At 36.4% G+C, this 20,152-nt stretch overlaps 1 protein-coding gene across 3 annotated transcripts in view; it reads left to right on the top strand.

Annotated features, from left to right (window-relative positions):
- FANCC (FA complementation group C) overlaps positions 1 to 20,152 on the top strand; it is a 92,232-nt gene that overhangs the window by 59,610 nt on the left and 12,470 nt on the right. For all 3 annotated transcript variants that reach the window (XM_035309718.1, XM_035309720.1, XM_035309719.1), the window contains exons 5-10: positions 2,221 to 2,340; positions 3,089 to 3,153; positions 5,782 to 5,946; positions 9,089 to 9,245; positions 13,854 to 13,906; positions 16,106 to 16,205. In XM_035309718.1, the coding sequence (XP_035165609.1) occupies positions 2,221 to 2,340; positions 3,089 to 3,153; positions 5,782 to 5,946; positions 9,089 to 9,245; positions 13,854 to 13,906; positions 16,106 to 16,205 (660 nt within the window). The remainder of the gene's footprint in view (positions 1 to 2,220; positions 2,341 to 3,088; positions 3,154 to 5,781; positions 5,947 to 9,088; positions 9,246 to 13,853; positions 13,907 to 16,105; positions 16,206 to 20,152) is intronic.

Genomic DNA, 20,152 nt, shown 5'->3' with positions numbered 1-20,152 from the left:
CACCAGACATGCACCCCACATTCACCCGATCTGTTTGTCTTCTTCTTGGGTTCCATTCTCCATCTGGGAGGTTACAGATTTATGTGCTCCTGATCCCTGTGACATCTTTCCAAGGGATATAAAGTCCCTTTTGGTATTTTGCTCTCTCCTTGTTGCAGCTGCATTCAGCCATTCTCAAATGAGTAGGAATGGGTGGTAGTCCTCTGACTTTACTTGACTTGGTAGCCTCTTGGAATAGTTTGCTCATTTTCTCTTATCATGTTCTACCTAGATAACTTGGTCTCCGTCAACTACCGAGTTTGCCTTATGGAGATGGTCTGCTAAGTGGCTGGAAAACTCACATGCAAATAATAATCATAATGATAACCTGTATTTGAAGGTTGTTAGGTATAAGCTTTATTTCTGGCCATTCCATTCCATTTATGTACTGACACAGAAGTATGCTGTTACGAGATAATGTGATAGAATAACTCAAAGCATCTTGTTTTTAAGAAACAAGGTGCCTTATACAAATAGAGAAGTGGATTGTATGTTTACTTTTTTTCAGACAGCTATCTCCTAATGCAATGTATGGTAGTATAGAATCATTAGTTACAACCAGAGTTAAGTGCACTAAATAAGCTAAATTTTCTAGAGAGGATGAGAACTTTCTGGGCATCTTTTTCACCAAAGAAAGCACTTAAACATATTTAAAGAAAGATAAATGCTTTATATTATTGTTAACAAATTGTGTATCTTTGTTGAATGTAAGTATGTCTCAGGCTTTGCAATGGTGGTAGGGTCTGCAAAATGAAGTATATAAGACATGGAGCTGAATTCCTAATGTTTTTCACTTTTTAGTATCTACTTTTCCTTATACATACCTAATACGTTGTTCATATTGACTACAGCATTTCCTTGGCCCTGTTTCCCTTGCCCCCTTCTGGCTGTTAGAGGTTTTGTGTATTCCAGAAGAATAGCTGAAGTGATCTGCAAAATCCCAGCAGGGATGTAGTAAAACGTATGGAAGAGGGTGGGGGAGCAAACCAAAGCTCCGCAAAACAAACAAGCAAAAGATCCTTGGGTGAGTGTTGGAGGCCATAAGCAGATTGGTGATGTTTAGCAATTTTGTCTTGTCTTTTCCTTCATTAAAAGGTTAACAATGACCGTTACACAAGGGCATTACTGTTTACATAAAGAGCATTTGATTTCTTCCGTCCATAGGAAAACAGTTTGTTCTTCCCATTATAGAAGTCTTTCACTGAACAGTCCAACTGACTTTTTATGTTTCAAGCTCCACCTTACCTCTAGCAAAATGTCATCTCAGCATCTCATCTACCTTCATTTTGTTTTCAACTGGAGATCTGATCCTACTTGCCAAACCCTCCTGCTACGTGGGAACTACTTCTCTGAACCCTTGATAGTGTTCTGAAAACAAAGGCTAACTTGAGTAATAGTTGAAATGGAAAAAAAACATAATTCATGGTTCCATATTAATAAATTATTCAAGGCATGTTTGAGATTATATAGTTTAACAGATTTTCGTCTTTCTAATCACTTACACACTTTGAAAATCACCTCCCCTCCGCCCTTTTTTCCCCCCTTAGGAATGCAGAAGTTGCTTTAAAGTTACTTTTTTTGAAAGGGTGCCTTGGCATTTTCCTTCTTTATTTTCAGGAAGGTCACTAGATGGCGCAAGAGCAGCAATTTCTCCTGGTGACGGCTAGTCAGGAAAAGTATACAGTGAAAGAAAATGGTATTCAGGCATTTCAGTCCCCAAAGTAGTAAAGTAACCCTAAACAAAAATACGATAAATAATGTGTCCCAAATGCTTGTTGTTTACTTCGTAGTAATAATTTTCTTAGATTTCTGGTGTGTTTCTCCTTTTTTATCTTCTCTTCTACATTAATATATCAAAAAGGCATATATCTAATTCCAGAACTTCTGAAGCAGTTTTCTAGGGATATTCAACAAAAACACGTTTCTGAAAGCAGCAAATTAGCCAAGTGGGTTTTATTTTTTTATTCTAGAGTCTTTAATCAGATCAAAAGTACGCATAGAGTAATGCCCTTCTGAAAAGTCTGTCTTGATGATATGGTATAAAATGCCCACAACCCATCAAGAGATCTTCCCCAGATACAGGTCAATAGCAGTCAGTTCTTTTCACAAGTGATGTCGTAGCCTAACATGTTGTGTTTTTTCCTTTTTTTTTTTTTTTCCCTTTCTGTTGATTTCTTGCAGAGTTTGCTGTGCCATCTCCTTTCATGTTCTAAGTGGGAAAGTAATGAAGCTGAAACCAGTACATTCATATCAGCTCTTGGCTACACATCGGCAGATTATTACTGTCACTTAGTCGAAAAAGTAAGTGTTTTGTGCAATTGAGATTTTGTTTATAATAAATCACCAGTTTATAAGCACATACATGAACTTGTCATTTTTATAAGGAACATGAACTGAACTTTGTTTATCTTTTCTTACCTCAGTTACTTTTACAGCCTTTTAAGGGAGAAAATGAGGTGGGAGATCTTTGGACAGAAGAGAATATTTTTGATTAAAACGTAGAAGTTGTAATAGAGGTTGAGAATTTTTTGTGGGTCTTTGTGACAAAAATGCCTGCCCTATCAATCAATTTTCCCTGTGAAGACTAAGTTATATATATTATTTTGTGTGCAAGAACATGACTTTTAAAATGTTTCTTTAACTGCACTTAAAAAGGTAGATATGCCTTAAATCCTAAGAAGAGTGTGTTTTATGTTTAATATATTAAAAAATAGGAGTTATATTTCATAACAGGTTGACTTAAGTCAGATAAAACATCTAGGATTGTTGCTTCTCTGAAAGTGTTGCCTCAACTCTTGGCAGAGCTAAAATAGCTTGTTAGTTTTCAAATGTGGAAGGTAAATAACATGATCAAAAACATTTTGAACAGTTTACTCAGTGATCTGGACAATTTTAATTTGGCCCCAATGAGTTAAAAAAAGAGAACTGAGTCAGCAGGGAAAGTTACTAACTTCACAGAATGTTAGCTCTACAGAGAACCATGCGACTAATGTCTCTTTCTTTGCAGTACGTGTATTTTATTTAATTTTAATTGAATTTTGTTTTACAGATGGTCTCCTCATTAGTAACAGAACTCACAGGAAATCAATCTAATGGACTTACCGTTCAAGGGAGGTAGGAGTTACCTCAACATTATTTTGATATGTTTTAGTATTGATCATTACAGTACAGTGAGGACCTTTTTGCAGTCTTGGAAATGCAAGCACTTAGGCTTCAGTTGATAAGTTTTGGTTATGCGTGTAGATAGTTTCAGGTGTGAACAAGCTTGCTAAGCTGTGTTTCATATTACCTGATAATCACTGTGTTTACTGCTGTGAACCTTCTTATAGCCAAACTTAACTGGCAGTTACTGAAAAAAACAAAACAACACCTTTTTTTTTTTTTTTTTTCCAAAGGATTTTTTTTCCTTGTGTAATGGTTTTATATGGAAGTGTTACTTTGCACTTGCTATTAATGAGAAAATTTTCCATGCTCATTTAAATAAGCTCCCTCATTTTCCTTCTATTAATAGTTCCTTCATCTGGTAGCAAATAGTGCTGTGGCAATACTGGGTGTTTCACAAACAAATATCTTAAATGTACCCAAGCACGTAGTATCTCCACCCTTTAACTGCTTCCATGCCCTGGTTTGCTAAGGAAGAAAGTCTGGAAAAGTGGGTGTGTGGGAAACTGTGATGTGCTGTGGGCAGATCTCCAATCCAGATTATCAGGAGATGCTAATAATCATTTTGCAATGTTGTGTAGTGTGTTTGTACATGTCTAGGTGTAGTCAATGTGAATAATCACCTTCTTCATCCACACTAGGTGAAAAAAAAAGGGAATACATTTGCCTGTTATAACTATTTTTGAAATGATTGTGCCTTTCTACTGGTCTTGAAACATCGATCATGATCTTTTGTAAATACTCTAAAAGTTATTATTCTCAAAGTGTATTGGTAGACCTTTTATGATTATATGTAAATTAAGTGTATTTGAGCTAGGAAAAAAAAATAAGAATAGGTATTCTAAATATAAACTATATGCTTAGAGAGTGTCTATTCTTTTAAATGTATGATTCTCCTGTGCATATCCTGTTCTTCAGAATCAAAGCTGCTGACACTGATGAAATGATTTTTATTACCTATATAATGCCACATAGCCAGTAAATTTACAGGAAAGAGGAGGCTGACTGAAAGATCCTCACAGTGCTGTGATGCCTTCTGTTTTTCTTGCATAGTTTGGCTATTTTCTTCCTTTTCTTCATGTAGACAGATTAGTGAGGAGCACCACAAAGCTTTGTTGAATGTAGAAAACAAAAACCCACATTTTATAATACAGGGTGAAGCAGACTAAGCTGAAAAGCTAATGAGACTGTTGAGAAGAGGAATATCTAGTTTCCACCAGGAAAAAAGGAAAAGTTTGAACTTCAAGTAGATTTGGAGTATAGAAATGATGATACGGCTGTTTATTTAATTTACAGAGACAAATCATTGAACCATAGAATGGTTTGGCTTGGAAAGGACCTTAAAGATCATCTAATTCCAACCCCCCAGATAGGGCTTGCAGTTGGAGGTGTACATTGTTTTCATTTCTCTGTTTGGTGATGCTCACAGCAACATGGACAATATCTGTGGAAATTCATTGCACACAGTGTACTGCACAGTGTTCTCCAAGAACATATTTTAAAGATTATATAAAAGAAGAAAAAAATGCCTTTGCAGGGTTTTTCTTCCGGAGTTAAAAGTAACAGTAAAGTAAGCAGTTAACGTTTGCTTACTTCCTGGATGAGGAATTAGAGTTTTTTTTAAAGGAAACTGATTCAAAGAGTCTAAGGCCTGTGAACTTTGCATGTGTAACCTGGAAAATACTACTGCAGAGTAAATATTAGCCTAATAATTACCATTCCTACATAATCACTTCTCATAGCAAAACTGCATCGCGAAGTATTTCAGGGTGAAAAACCTTAAGTATATGTTTCATTGGGTACTTAATCAAAAATTTGTGTCTTTGAAAAGGTGTCATGTTTTATTTCTCTCACTTTGGATATTACTATGGTTCTGTGACTACAAATCATAGCATTTTGTCACAACATATGCCAGTGACCTTTAGGCAACATATTTTGGGATCAGCTTCCATGTTTCAAAATATGTTTATAAGTGACATTTTTATTCTTAGTCTCATGGCAAGCTAAATCACTATCTTTAGTCATTTCCAAGCTTGCAGTTTTAGCAAGCAGGTCAAGTGAGTGGTTCGTGCATAAAGACTGAAATTCATTACATATTTCTTCAAATGTAAGAGAAACAGTTTTTGCCTGAATGCTTGAAGTCAGCAGGATTTGCAGTGTTTGGTTTATAGAAGTTGTCTCTGTTGAGAGGAGAGAGGTCAAGGAAGCCATGGGAGCCATGAAACCGTAGTCTTCTTTACCTGAGCTTTGCTGTTTTCTGGGAAGGACAAAGCATTTCCTGCTAGGAAGGCAGTAATTACCGAGGGAACATAACTAGCTGCACTTCAGAATTGGGTTGATATCCCTCATGTGGTATTCTTTGAGCACTAAAACTGAGCACACTTCTATCAGACAATATACAATAGGCAATGTATAATGATAAGTCAAAAGTTATTCCAATAAATATATATTTTTTCTGCAGTCAGGTATTCCTCTCTTGTGTTTAATCTTCTGGAATGAATTTCGTTTATCTTACCTTGTTGGCTTAGAAATTTAAATTTTGACTTTTCTAAAACAGGAACTATATTAATTTTTCCTCAGAGTTCCAGCCAGTCGTGTGAATGCTGTGTCAGTTTTCTGTCTCCCTCTTATTACTTTGCCTGATATAACTCCACTGCTGGAAACTCTTCTTCTTTACCATGGAGGTGCATCAAAGGAAGTTCTGAGCTCACAGTTCCTGGAGGCTGTGAATGATGCCTTTTTAAAGTAAGTAGCTATATGATTTAAAATAAGGTCTGTTTGATCTTTCTGCTTTCTGTGATAAAAATTATTAATTCAGTTAAATGTCTTTGCTTTACATTTGTGTGCTGAGTGCACTGTACACCTTCTGTGTATAATAAAATGTTTTCTTTAATTTGAATGGCAGAGCTCAGGTTGTTGGCCAAAGCAGAATTTTAGTGCTGGTATACAAATTGTGGCATAACAGCTTTAAATATTGACTGTTATATCATCCTACCTTTTCTCTAAAACGGAGGTAAAAGTTTTAGGATTTTAGGAAGTTGGTTGAAGATATGATCACTTTTAATAGAAACGTTATCTCCTTTTCATCTAGGCGTATCAGCGTGCATAACTTGACATTTTGACAGCCATCTTTACTTTTCAATGCAGAAGATAAATTCTTGTTTAAGTGGTTCCATATTTCTCTCTTTTTTTTTTTTTTTTTTCTGTGAAAATGGTTCTCAAGATTTTCAGTTCTGCTGATTTTCAGCAGATTATTTTTAATGAGGCTTATAGAAGCAATTTGTGAAACACAGTTTTGCTTGTTTTGCTGCCACTAAAGCCACTGTTTTGGTTAAATCAATCTATGGATGAAAGCCAGCTGAGAGATGCTGAGCATCAGCAAGATTGGCTGTGCCAGGGAAGAAAAGACAGTTTGATTTATTCAAGTCGTAACTGAGAAAGGTGGGTCCCAATTTTGTTTTGTGACAAAGTTGCTGTGTACCAGTGTCACCGGACAATTTCTGTCACCCTTGGTCAGCTAGGAAATTCCTCTCAATCCTGACAGATGACAGTTTATCGTTGATTTAGGAGTCTCTGGCATCTCGTGTTTTAATTGCATGTGAAATGACTTTCTCTGAACTCCTTCTGAAGCTGCCAGACTTGAAGAAGTCTATTTTAATGCAGGATGTTACACCATATTTATGAGTTAACATAGGATGCAGTTGCAAGAATATCAGATCTGTGCACTGCTCATTTCTCTTGACTTACTCGAGGACTGTCATTATTTTCAGAGGACTTGGTGATCTTGGTGTGGGACAAATAAAAGATCGCCTAATGCTAGGGAAATATAAACCAAAGCTTTAAAAATAAAAAGGCAAATAGAAATGTAACGCGAACAACAACAACAACAAAAAACAGAGATAAAATTGCAATAATGTATTACTGATTATTTTTGACACTACAAAGGATCTTTTGTGAATCATTTACTACAATTATCCATTTCTCTTTTTTTTTAATCAAAGTTTTAATTTCTTCCCCTTACCCAACAGCATTATCTCTGAGATGTTTTAACATTATATACATCATTGCTCCTCTGCGGGTTCCAGCAAAAATAAGTAATTAATAGAAAAAGCACAGGTACTAGTTTGTGCACATGCTCCTGGAAGTCAAGGAAAGCAGGTGGAAAAGGAATGTGAAGGTCTGTAGTGAAAAGTGTAAAGTCTGTAGTGAAAGATGAGTCCCCAGAAAGGGTGAACTACCTGCCAGTTCTCCTTTTTGCATGGCTTCAGACTGAATGTGTTCTACAAGCAGTAGTGCAGAGCAAGTACACAGTTTCAGCATGGATAGTTTATACTAGTGACAGTGAGCCAACAGGCAGCTGATCGTGACGTACTTTTGCCACTTCATAAAGTGAATCTGAATCCTTTAGATGGCTGTAAGAGGTCCTCCTGATTAAGACAAACATTGCTTAATCTTTGAGCGACTTGTTTATCACAGTGAGCAAAAATAATTCAGTTCATGTGTCTTTTGACAAAGTGACTCATACAGGCCCCTTGACAAAAGTATTTGGTTTCCCTGAGAGCAGATGTAGACTCACAAGTCATTTGCATGGTACACTCTTGGCCTGCTTCTGAAGATCTTGTGATCTTAAGATGAATGTACTTGTATTTTTTTCCACTTTAATAATTTAACTCTGTTCCCTAACTCTGTCATTGCATTCTGGACGCTGTTTTCTTTCTGAACATGGGTGAAGCCTGCTCCAAGAAACAGGGTCACTAAAAGCTAGAAAGAAGACTGGCTTGTGGTGCTTCCAGAACTTAGGGGTGTCCCACTGAGGCTGAAATTTCAGTTGTAGAAAGATAATGACTACGCTTTGCTTTCTATATGGTTTTTAACTCTTGGAGCTGGAATATCTCTAAGAACACCTTCTTAGATTTCTTTTCTTGGCATAACGTTTACAATACCTATCGTGCTACTGCAAAAATAAAGAAGAGGATTGTGGAAAAATAAAATTTCTCTCATTGTTTGTAATTTATTCTGATGTGCAAATGTGCTTTAATACCATATTAATTATACAGCATCTCAAAACTGAGCAGTACTTAAAAAATTTGAAATTCTAATGATATATTTCTCCTTGTCTACAGAAGTACAATTTTAAAGTAAGCTATTAAATAGACTTGAATGAGAAAAACAGCTTTTCAATGGAAATCAGAATTTTGAAGGCTGATATTTAAGCAAGAGTATGATAAAATAGATTAAAAAATGAGAACGTAAAATGGTGTTAAATCATCCTGCTAATATTCTTTTCTTTTTTTTATCAGTAGCTTCAGTCTACATGTACTCTCTTGTCTAATTATTTTTAATCTTAACTGCAAGACACGTATTTCTTGTTATTTAGGTTTTGTTTTGTTTTTAAGTTTTTGATCTGAAACACTAATAATAGCTGCAAAAATGTTCCAGGATGTTTTGTGCTGCAGTACCTGTTCTTCTTGGGTGGTTACTGTAAAAGGTTTTGATGTGTACCAGCACACTGTGGTGCTATCTCAAAATAAACTATGCCTTCTGTTTCCTAGTGATATAACACTAAATGAGTGGGCATAGAGTCTAACCTTTCTCTGGGACATAAGGAAATAGCAACCTCAAACCCTCTATTTCCATTTGCTGGGGTCCAGCTTAACCATGTTTTTGGATTTTAATGATGTGTAGGAAAGCATCATTTTTAGGTGATGGTGATTCCCTATTACTCTTTGCCACTGCTGTTTTATACTGAATAGAGTACCGTAAGCAAGATTTTCTCTTTTGCTGCAGGTTGGTCTCCTGCAGCAAAAGAGAGAAAAAGTAAAAGTTCCATTTTTGCATGTCTTCCAGTTTTTCAAGGAAAAAACAGTATTTTTTTCCTCAAACCCAGGAAGAAAATCTCCCTTTCTGAATCAGCTGTCTTCAGTCTCTGGCTTCGTCACTTACCAAGCCTTGAAAATGCTACGTTACACGTTTTAGACCAGCTGGTTTCCATTCAGATGAATTCACTGGAAGAAGTGGCTTGTGTCATAAAAGATTCGTTTCTGGTATGTACAATGTTGTAGTACATTTGATACTGCTCTTTCAGGCTTAAGAAGTGATGGTTTTCAAATATGTCAGCATCTTTGAAGGAACTGGGCTGTCATGTGGCAAAAACTTTGACGCTGCTAAAGGCAAATCTCACATCTTATAAATTTCACTAAATTTTTAATTTTTATAATTAACTGATTGAAGGCAAAAAAGAAGCTTCATCCTGTGATGAAAAACAGATGAAGAAATTTAGAATCTTGTTGGTAGGGGTGCTGCATACCTGCCTCTGTCTTTAAAAATTATCCCCTTTTGCCAGGGAGGATTTGAATCTGTTTTTACCTCAATCTCTGTGCCTGTTGAAGTTTAGCAGTTTAGACTGCTAAAGTTGAAATGTATTTGTATTTCTTAAATGGATAGCACTCAAAAATGGTACATCATTTCTTATTTTCCGCCTATGAAAGACTGAGTATTTTAGATAGGAAGACTATGGTTTTAAAATTCTTCTGTTTCAATAGAATCTGCAAATTTCTGTTTCAGGGGGTCTTTATAATACTTGCAAATCTCATAAATGCTTGGCATCAACAGCATATCTATCATGCCTCGTCTGGGATTCTAGGTGTCCCAGAAGGCAAAGCTTATACACAAGGCCTGTACATAGTTTTACATATCAGATTCACTATGAACTGAATACAGTACATGGTACCACACATGGCTGAGAAGAAAAAAGTCTAAGTTGAGACGTAGCAGGAAATAAATTGTTTGTTTTAATTATTGGTTTATAGGTACTTGTTAATGTATTTCATGTCTATGTTGTTTTATCACATCCTGATCCCTGAAAATAATGGAACCTTACTGTGCTAGCACACTTAAATTATACCTCTTTGTCTCTGCTCCAAAGACTTGGTGCTTTCGAAAGAAGACATTCACGAAGGGGTAAAGACCAGTGCAGCAGCTTTGAATGCTGGTTTAGAGAGGACATCCTGTGGACAAGGAGTGGAATGAAGGCAGGCATAAAGATGAGAGTGTTTGGAACATGGATGTAGTTTATTGTTAGGAGCTGATAGAAGAGAGAGGATGTATAAGAGGGAGATGACTTAGCAATTAAAAACAATGGGATGACAATCTTCAGAATTATAGAGGGAAAAGATTGGATCTAGAAACTACGGTCTACCATATCTACTGATATTTTTGTACAGCTTGTACCTGGTACTGTAGGGAGAGTTGTGTGGTATTAGATCAGTCAGAACCTTGAATCCAACAGCCTGCCTGAAAGACATTTGAATATTTATTTAGGAGCAGGGGTATGCATGTTTTGACAGTTGGATTAAGGCATTTATAGGATGTGACCTCTTTGCTTTATGGGTATAGTAATAAAAAGTGGAAACATGAGTCACCACTTGATAGGCTTAGAAGTTTCTTCTATTTGCAAGAAGACCTGTAGAGTACAAATAGGCAAATATGTTAGTGTTTTGATTATAGTATATGATAAGAAGGAAAAATCATTAAGCTATTTTGTAATTGCATTATCAAAGCCACTTATCTAAACAAAATATTTTGAAACAGCAACAAAACTGTGCATAAACCTCATAGTGACCTACAGTACCTCTATGGTCATAAAATACTATGCTTCTATTGTAATAGCAACTTGATATGAAATACTCAAATCTGAATTCCAAGTGTAATTACAGTGTGATGGTCCACTAACTTGCAGTTTTATGTGGTATGCTATTAGGTTTGTGGTGTTTTGGTCTAAACTGGAATTAATATTGGAAATTCTATGTTTACTGCGAAGTAACAAAAACAAGTGAAGTGACCATCACAAATTGTCTTTTGGCTTCTTCAGAATTTGGTGGGTGGGTGGATGTCTTCCTTGCTGAAGTAATGTTGAAATTTTTGTGTGTGAATTACCAACTAAAATTTAAGTAAAAACACGTAAGAATGTTATATGAATATATCTCTAGTAAAGCGTATATACACAGATTTTTAAGCTCATTTTTGTAAAGAAGTATGCAAACAAATCAATGTCAATTATAATTTATATTCTGTTCTTAGATAGCTTTCCAAAGAAGTTTTATTTCATTCAAAGATATAAGAAAACCCTACTGTATTGCAATAGGTTGAGAAGGCTTAATATTTGTCATCTTATGATGTTCTTGCCAAACCACTCTCCATCATACTTGAAAAGGCATGGCAGTCAGGCAAAATCTCTGGTGAATGAAAAAATGGAAAATGTATTTTTCCTATTTTGCTTCTTTTAAAAATGGCAAATGGCTCTGTTTGATTTTTTTTTTTTTTTTTGAAGCTCCACACCTCACTCTTGAAAATATGTAATCATGATATTACACATACAATTCCATTTCCCTGCATTTGGATCTTTTCAGCCTAGCATGTGTTGTGCTTTATGGAATGTGCATGTTTGAAAAGTGATTGAAAAAGCTGCCAGTAGACAAGATGTTACATATTCTGAGCTTTCTCTGAAAACTACCATGTAGTTGCAGAGAAGATTATTCAAATATAAAAAGCTCTCATTTGGGGGGAAAAGAAAAAAAGAAAAGAAAATAATGTTAAAACCCAGAAACACCATGAGAAACCCTCCAAAACTTGAGAATCCCTCCCAAACTCCAGAATTGATCTAGTATGACATGCTACACCAAAGGCACGCCTTCAGATAGCCCTGGAGACTTTGATGCTATGTTTAGTATTCTTATTTTGAGTATTTTCAAGTGAATTGGATACAGTCTGTTGATCAAAGTCTTGTGAAATTAGGTAACTTTTTTTTTTTTTTTCTTAATGAATAGGTGGTATTGTAGATTGGTGCTGTGGGTCAGGAAGGGGTGGAAAGATTTTCAGTATTGAAGATTTATTTTGGCCTTTTGCAGAAGAGCTATGGTTTGATCTTTTTATGTGTGGCAGTGTACTGCTGGACCCTTTCTAGTTTATACTCAACATGTCTTAGGCAACAGGGGGTTTGTACGTTAAAGGTGGGTAGAGTATCTGAAGGCAGCAGAGAAATTGCTGAATTCAACCATTTAACTCACAAGACTGGTAAACATAGCTTTGACTCTCCACTGTTTCCATACAGTGACTGAGATTGTAAAGGATGTCTGGAGGTTGTCTAGTCCAGGTTTTATTTAAAAGAGAAAAATAAGTCTTGGTTACTTGTTTGTCACATCCAGCCTTTTTTTTTCTTTTCTTTTCTTTTTTTTTTTTTTTTCTCCCTCTAAATGTGGAATTTTGGAGACCAGCCCTGCAACAAGCTGCATGCTGTTTTTCATACACTAAAGCAACCAACTGTAAATGCTCACGAACGCTAGATGGCATACGTTCAATAGGACAAACCTGGCTACAGCCAAAGAGAAAGTGTGGTAAAACATAAAAATAAGGTTCTACCTAGTATTTCTACCTAGTATTTCCAATATGAGAAGACAACTGTGAGAAAAAGAAGAACTGTCCTTTTAAGAGCTTTTCTAGACAGTTTGTCTTAAAGCTTTTTGTTTTCTGAGATTGTCGTGTAGGGTAAAGTCCTCATTCTGCCTGTGTGTAATTAACAAGCAAAAAGAAAAATCACATTTACTCGATACTTTTTAGCTTGGAACAGATGCACAGAAGTTTTCTTTGGAATGGTGTTTCAGACACTTAGAGCTGTTACAATAAATGCCATGTGTACTCCTTCCATGCGTCCTCAAGTATGTAAAATGCAATTAACCAGACATGCATCATTCCAGATTGCTGAGTAATTATGTTCTCATCAAATCTTCAGGTGCTAATTTCAGGAAAATAACAACAACAACAAAAACAAACAAACAAAAAAAACATGAGCTTGTTTTATGTTTTGTTTGTTTGTTTGTTTTTACTTAAGCTAATGCACTTTGGAGAACATGTAAATAGCAATTTAACCTTAGTGCTGGATACAAGCCTACATAAATCTTCGAATTTAAGAACATGGGATTAGCAAGTAGTGTGTTTATCAGTGCATGTTTAATATAGTTTTCTTAAAATAGTCTCTTATGTGGTAGAACCACAAACATTAAAAGCTTCACTAATTAAAAAAAAATAGTTTGATGCACTGAGATATTTAGTTCACATTAGCAACTCTGAAATTCACAGTACATAGTACTGTGAAAATATGTCTTGGACCAAAATGTTGTGGTAGTGTTAAAGACAAAGGAAATAAATTTAATTTCTGGAATTTCATTTTGAAGATGTGTCAAGAATCTCTAAACACATCCAAAAGGAATTGTCTTTAAAGGCAATAAAAAAGCTTTTTAAAATCTGCTTCCCGTCTTTTGCCTCCAGCAATTGCATGCAACAACCTGTTTTATCTGGCAGTCTTAGTATTTTTAGTGATTGTTGTCATAAACAGTTTGGTATCCCAGGTGTTTGCATTTATCAGCTGTTAGCCTGCTTGGTATCGTTGTGGCTGTCCCTTCGTGATTTTAATGTAGTTATTTTGAAGAATCTAACTAACCCTGAGAAAATCTGAGTGTTTAGTAAGAGCTGATTTGAGATTTACAGTTTAATAATTGCAGCATAATAGTATCCATGAATTAAGCCATAGATTATATAGTGACAGTTGTTTGAGTTGCTTCTTAATGACTAATTTCCTTTCATTTGTTTACGAACAGCCACAAGCAGCAAGCCATCCTGCCATTTTCAGAATTGTTAACGAAATCTTCAAGTAAGTTTTGAAATTATAGTGGAAAGTGTCACAAATCACCGGTCTAAACACTGAGATTTTTCTTCATGAGAATATGTCGTGTTATAATTTCTGGATGATATACTCTAGTAGAATGCCTCCTTTGTGCAATATATTGCAAATAATAGCAAATGTTAAAAATCCTAGGAAGTTTATTTGAAAGTTACATTATAACAATTATTGATACAATTGACTACATTGTATTTTAGCCTTTAGAAGTTAGAATTTATTTTATTCTATAGTAGAGATTTGTGGTTGAAATATTATTTTCATGTGAAAACTGTAAATAGTCTGTAATGGCTTGGCCCATGCCAGCATGATATATGGAACGTAGCTATAACATTTGTAATTATCAATGTGGCATCTTTTACATTATGTTAATTATCTTCAGGATTTATGCTCTTATTTGCACTAAACTATTGATCTGCCTGTTATTAATGAGTTTGTGTTTGAGTGCGTCAAGATTATTTTGGAGCTATGTATATTGTTCACCACATGAGGGCTTCCAGTCCTCTGTAGTTTCAATGTTTTCTTCTCTTGTCTTTCTTCTATTTTATCATTCTTGTTAAGATGGTCTGTTGCTGTGGTAATCAGGTTTGATGCAACAGTAATGTATTTCCTGCTGAGAAGAAGCTGATGATCTTTGTTCATCAAGTGTTTTCCTTTAAAAGAAAAAAGAGTTCCTTCCAGGTGCATGGGTTTAGGGGTATTTGTGTATGCTTAGGTTTGTTCAGGTACTGACAGAAGAGCCTCTAGTGCAGAAACTGTAGTGCAGGGCAGGGCAGAGTCGACCCCAGTACACTCTTAGAAGCACACATCTAAACTTTGTCTCTTTCAGGAATAGCTTTTCCTACTATTTGCATGCTTGTTATTGAGCTTTATCGTGCTAAATTGTTTCATCACAGTGAGATGGAGATCCAAGATATTAATGAATGAAGATACAAGACATTAACTTTTTTTTTTTTTTTTCACAAAGTAGAAGCTTACTTTGTTGCTCTGTGCAGCTATAGGGTCCATAAGCCTAGCCTGAGTTAGTGTACTATTTCTTGTGTTTAAACTAGAGATTATATTTGCCTGCAGCTTTATGAAATTTCTGAATTACAGTAACGTGTTAGTTGTTCTCATCTTCTTGATTGTTATGGAAAAAAAAAATAAACAAGTCTCTAATAATAAAAAAAAACTATTTATGAAATCTCAGTGGCAGCTTACTTTGAACAATTTTCTCCTGACTGTTACACATCTTTTAAAGAAGGGAATGAAAATTACTCTTGGCTGTCCACATGCTTTTGTGCTCCATTTGCTCAAGGTTTCATTATGCCTTATGGAAAGCCAGTTAAAGGGTTCACATTCCTGAACCTCCAGAATGGATTTTATGATTTCACCAATGAAAGGACTTTGGAATCAGTCCCTAACTAAATCTGCAGTAATTACTGATCTAAAGTATGCCTTTGGTGTATACTCATTTCTGTTTGTGCTGCTGATTCATTGTCACAATGAGTCACAGTGACTGAACAGCAGCTGTATTATTTAAGTTTGGTCTCCTTGTCTAGTTTGCTATGGAGGGAACTTTTAAATTTGATTGACAACTTTTTTTTTTTTTTTTTTTTTTTTTTTTCTCTCCTGACTACATTAGGAGTGCAGTACTTAACAATTTAAGTCTCTCTCTCCCTCTTTCTCTCTCATATTTTTCCTCCAGGTACCATGCCCCAGGAGATCATAATTTCTCTCTAATTTGAGATGGCCCATGGCTGCCTTCCCACAAAGCAATGAAATATGCCTAACTGTGGGCATGGGAATACTTGCCTTGAACCCAATAAGACTGTTCCAATAACAAATTTGCCTAGTAACGTTGTGATAGTCTGATAGTCTGATTTTTATTTTTATCCCTTTTCCCCTGTTGGTAAGGAAAATTCTACATTTCAGTGTGTATACTCTATGCAAATAAATCCAGAGTATCTGTAGGGGTTGCATATGTTTTCTTAAAAAAAAAAAAAAGAAAACGTGAGGTTGGAATTCTGTCAGTTTCCACACTGGCATAATTAGTGTGATGAGCTCAAACACAGCTTGAAGCTACAGTGTAGAAGGAATATACCTTTTTTTCCTTCCTTTCAATAACAGTGGTGTGTTTGGGAGACTAATATCTAATCTGTCATAATCTAATTTTTCAATGTTTATGCTTAGGAATGCACTGCTGGAAACTGATGGAACTCCAGAAGTTATGACCATAATACAGGTGTTTACACAACTCTTCGTTCAGGTTCACCAGAATGAAAACAAGCAGGTTGGTCAAGACCTAGTTCTTTATGTTTCTTTTCAGTGAGAAGATACAAAATTTTGCAAGAAAATAACAATTTTACTGATTGGAACAGTGACTGAATATAATGAGTGAAATGGTAGTGACTCTATGGCTGTACATGCATGCCAAAGTTTAGTTCAGACATTTTCACCTGTGAATAAAAATGAAGAGTGAAACCAATATACCAGAGCAATTTACCTGAGTATATCCTGGAATAATCCCACAACCTGTTGAGAACATACAAGCTTTTGTTTTCTCAAGGGCAGTTGTTGTCAGGGTGCTGAAGTTTCTGCCTGTACAATGACCATCATCGTCATGCACCTTCAATCTACAGGATGAAAAACTTCCGATGAGTTTTTCTTTTGCAGTAGCAGACCTCTTGATAATATTAGAAGAGAGGTAATAACCACAACCCCATTCCCATTCTGTCTGTCTCCCCCCACTCCCTTCCTCCACAAATACCAGTAAGTATGATACCAAATACCAAAAGGTAGAACACACAGTATACATACCAGTTTCAGTTTCTGGTCTTTAACAGTGGCCTCAGATGTTTTTCCTCAGTTTAAAGCTTCAAATTTCCCAGCTTAGCATCGCTTCTTCCACACAGAATTTTACATTGTTCTTACTGAACTGAATTAAGTCAATTTACTTTACTACTTTAACCATCAGCAAGATCAGCTTCTTACTTTACGTTTTTACAATGGGAGATATGAATAAGTTTTGTTCTGTTTATAGGTTACAAACTTTTTTTAGACTACCACATCACTGTTACTTCACATCCTGACCATTATGTTTGTTTTGCTTGTTTTTAACTCCAGTGCATGTGATGTAAGTTTGGAAATTGTCCTCTCATTTAACAGTTTTTGGTTTAGAATCAAGAAAATTTTCCATTCCTTTGATTTTTGCATCCATAGTAGTTAAGAAAATGTGGGGACTTCATCTGGGAACTTGTGATGTACTGACCTTTAATTAGCATTGTGATTGAATCTAGCTTCTAGCTTCAGGCAATATGATTTAAGGATGAAACTGCAGCTGTGTTGCTTAATATTTAGGTGCCGTGCGTGTTAATTTTATGCCACCCTTGTTTCATGGCAGCAGCATGTTGTGTAGCCCCAGGTGTGGGTGACTGGGTGGAGAACACCAGTAAAGATCCCACACCCATCAGACACCCAAGGGCTAATCCTGTTGTGCAGGTGATGTTTGATTCATGGTGAAAGTTCTTCATCTGCTGACATCGCAACATGGATTATTGCCCAATTCTTTGAAAGTAGCTTTAAATGTTAAGTTTCCTGTATTTGACTTTTGTACAGTTTAATTCACGGGTTTTTAATTTAGATACTATCTTCATTCTTAGAATTTAAAATCCCTTGTTTCACAGTTTATGAATCAACTGTAATCTTAACTAACAGTTGACATAAAAATTTGCAGGCACAGACTACTTCCTAAATATTGTTTAAATCACTGTGATTAATTTTTTTGTGGTCATACCAGTATTACATATATTCATAGGGCAACCATTTTTGTGGTATCTGGATGTCCTTGATGGGGGATTTAATTTGCTCCAGTAACATTTCTTATAGTAAACATTAATGGTAAAACCGTAAATGCCAGAGGATGAAGAAGGTTATGGTTGGATCATCTGAGGCCATAGGAATTTAGTTGATGGAAAAAAGGCTATGCAAACAGATGTGTCCAAAAACTGTTTCGAAGAACCAGGTCATGTCTGGCAGCTGCACAGGTTTGCAGGGTACGTAGGAGGAGAATGATTCCCTATTGCAGTGTGTGCTTTTTTTTCTAATAACTTTGTAGGCTGTACTGGGTTCAACTGTTGGGATGATCTTCTCTGTCTGGTGTAGAAGCATATTTCATTCCAGTTTGTGATAGTAGTGAGAGCTGACTTGAGGATAAGGTCAAGTTAGTTGTAAATTCATGAACTGAAAGCTCATGTTTTTATTTGATGGAAATTATAATTTTCTCCAGGGTTGTTTTCCCTTAGGATTGTCAATGTTTTTCACCTGGAATTATTGTTTTAAATAGCTGCATAAATATTCTAAGCCAGTCATCAACTTTTATTTCCCATTTGATATCATGGCAATTATTATAATCAGCTACATCCAAGTTAGTTCCATCTCGTGGTACCTTGTTTTGCAGTTCGTGATGGTTTATGCCAGGAAAGAACTGCTTAAAATACTGTGTGTATGGTAGAAGGCAATTTTAATTTTTTTTTTATTTTTTTTTTACTTTGTTTAAACCATATGCTGAAATCTGTTTTTCACATGCTTTACAATACTGTTTTGATACGTAACTCACGCTGTGGTTTGTCTTGGCCACTACTGTGTCAAGAGCTGCTTTTTCATGGGGATTCTTGATGCAAGCTACTTGGCTACACGCATACTTGCATACTTTAGTACAGGGAATTAATTTTTAATTAGCCTAATTCCATTTGACAAGTACACTTTTAGAGCCTTACCATACCAGTGATACATTGACCGCCTGAGAATACCGCGCATATTACTGTGCTGTAATTAAAACTGTTGTTTAGAACAGTAACAACAAAAATAGTAGAGAGAGAATGAGTCACTCTATTTATAAGGTGCACAGATGTATTTGACAAATTAAGTAAGTTTTCTTAGACTGAATGTGGTCTTCACTGGGTTTAGATATTTGTCACATTCTATAGTCTGTATTCCTGGTCTGCGTTTTAAGAGGTGATCTGTTTGCTGACTAGTCTCTTATTCCTAAAGGAAGAAGCCAGAAGAGCTCTAAGGTCATTGGTATGGAGACCTGAATCACAGAATGGCTGAGGTTGGAATAGACTTCTGTTGATCATCTGGACTAAATCCTTCTTTCAGGCAGGGTCACTTAAAGATGGTTTGCACAGGACCATGTCCAGATAGTTTCTGAATAACTCCAAGGACAGAAACTCCACCACCTTTCTGGACAAACTGTGTCAGCCCAGCCTGATCAGTCACCTGCACAGTGAAAAAGTGTATCCTGATGTTCAGAGGGACCCTCCAGTGTTTCAGTTTATGCCCATTGCCTCTTGTTCCATCACTGGGCACCACTTAAAAGAGCCTGGTTCTGTCTTCTTTGCACCCTCCATTCAGGTGTTTATAAATGAGATCCCTCTGAACCTTTTCTTCTCCAGGCTCAGCTTTCTGAGCCTCTCTTCATAGGAGAGGTGCTTCAGTTCCTTGATCACCTTGGTGGCCTCCATTGGAGTCTTTCCAGTATATCCAGGTCTCTCTTGTATTGGGGAGCCCAGAACTGGACACACAACTCCAGATGCCACCTCACCAATGCTGAGTAGAGGTGAAGGACTACATCTCTTGACGTGCTGTCAATACTTTGCCTAATGCAGCCACGAATACTGTTAGCCTTCTTAGTGGCAATGATTTGTAGACAACTCATGGCCAACTCAGTGTCCACCAGAACCCCAGGTCCTTTTGTGCAAAGCTACTTGAGTGGCTGAGTGGCCCCCAGCAAGCACTGGTGCTTGGGATTGTTCCTCCCCAGTTGCAGGACTTTGCACTTCTTGCTGAACTTCATGGGGCTCCCATCAGACCATTTCTCCAGCCTGACGAGACGCCTCCAGATGGCAGCACAACCTCCTGGTATATTCACCACTCCTCCCAGTTTTGTGTCATCAGTAAACTTGCTGAGGATGCACATTGCCGCATCATCCAGATCATTAATAAAGCTATTAAACTGGACTGAACCCAGTAGCGACCCCTTGGGTACTCCTGCTGATTATGGCCTCCAGCTTGGCATTGTGCCACTCATCAGCACCCTCTGGGCCTGGGTGTCAGCCAGTTTTCAATTCACTTCAAATGGAGTTCATATTATACGTTGGACATTCCTGTCGTAGATGCTTGCAGAACAACAAGATTAAAGAGTATTCTGCTGTTAGTCTCACATTTACACAAGCAGCG

This window comes from Oxyura jamaicensis, chromosome Z (assembly GCF_011077185.1).
Source record: "Oxyura jamaicensis isolate SHBP4307 breed ruddy duck chromosome Z, BPBGC_Ojam_1.0, whole genome shotgun sequence".
In the NCBI taxonomy this organism is placed as follows: Eukaryota; Metazoa; Chordata; class Aves; order Anseriformes; family Anatidae; genus Oxyura; species Oxyura jamaicensis.
The sequence above is the reverse complement of the archived record's forward strand: the minus strand, read 5'-3'. Positions and strand labels throughout refer to the sequence as shown.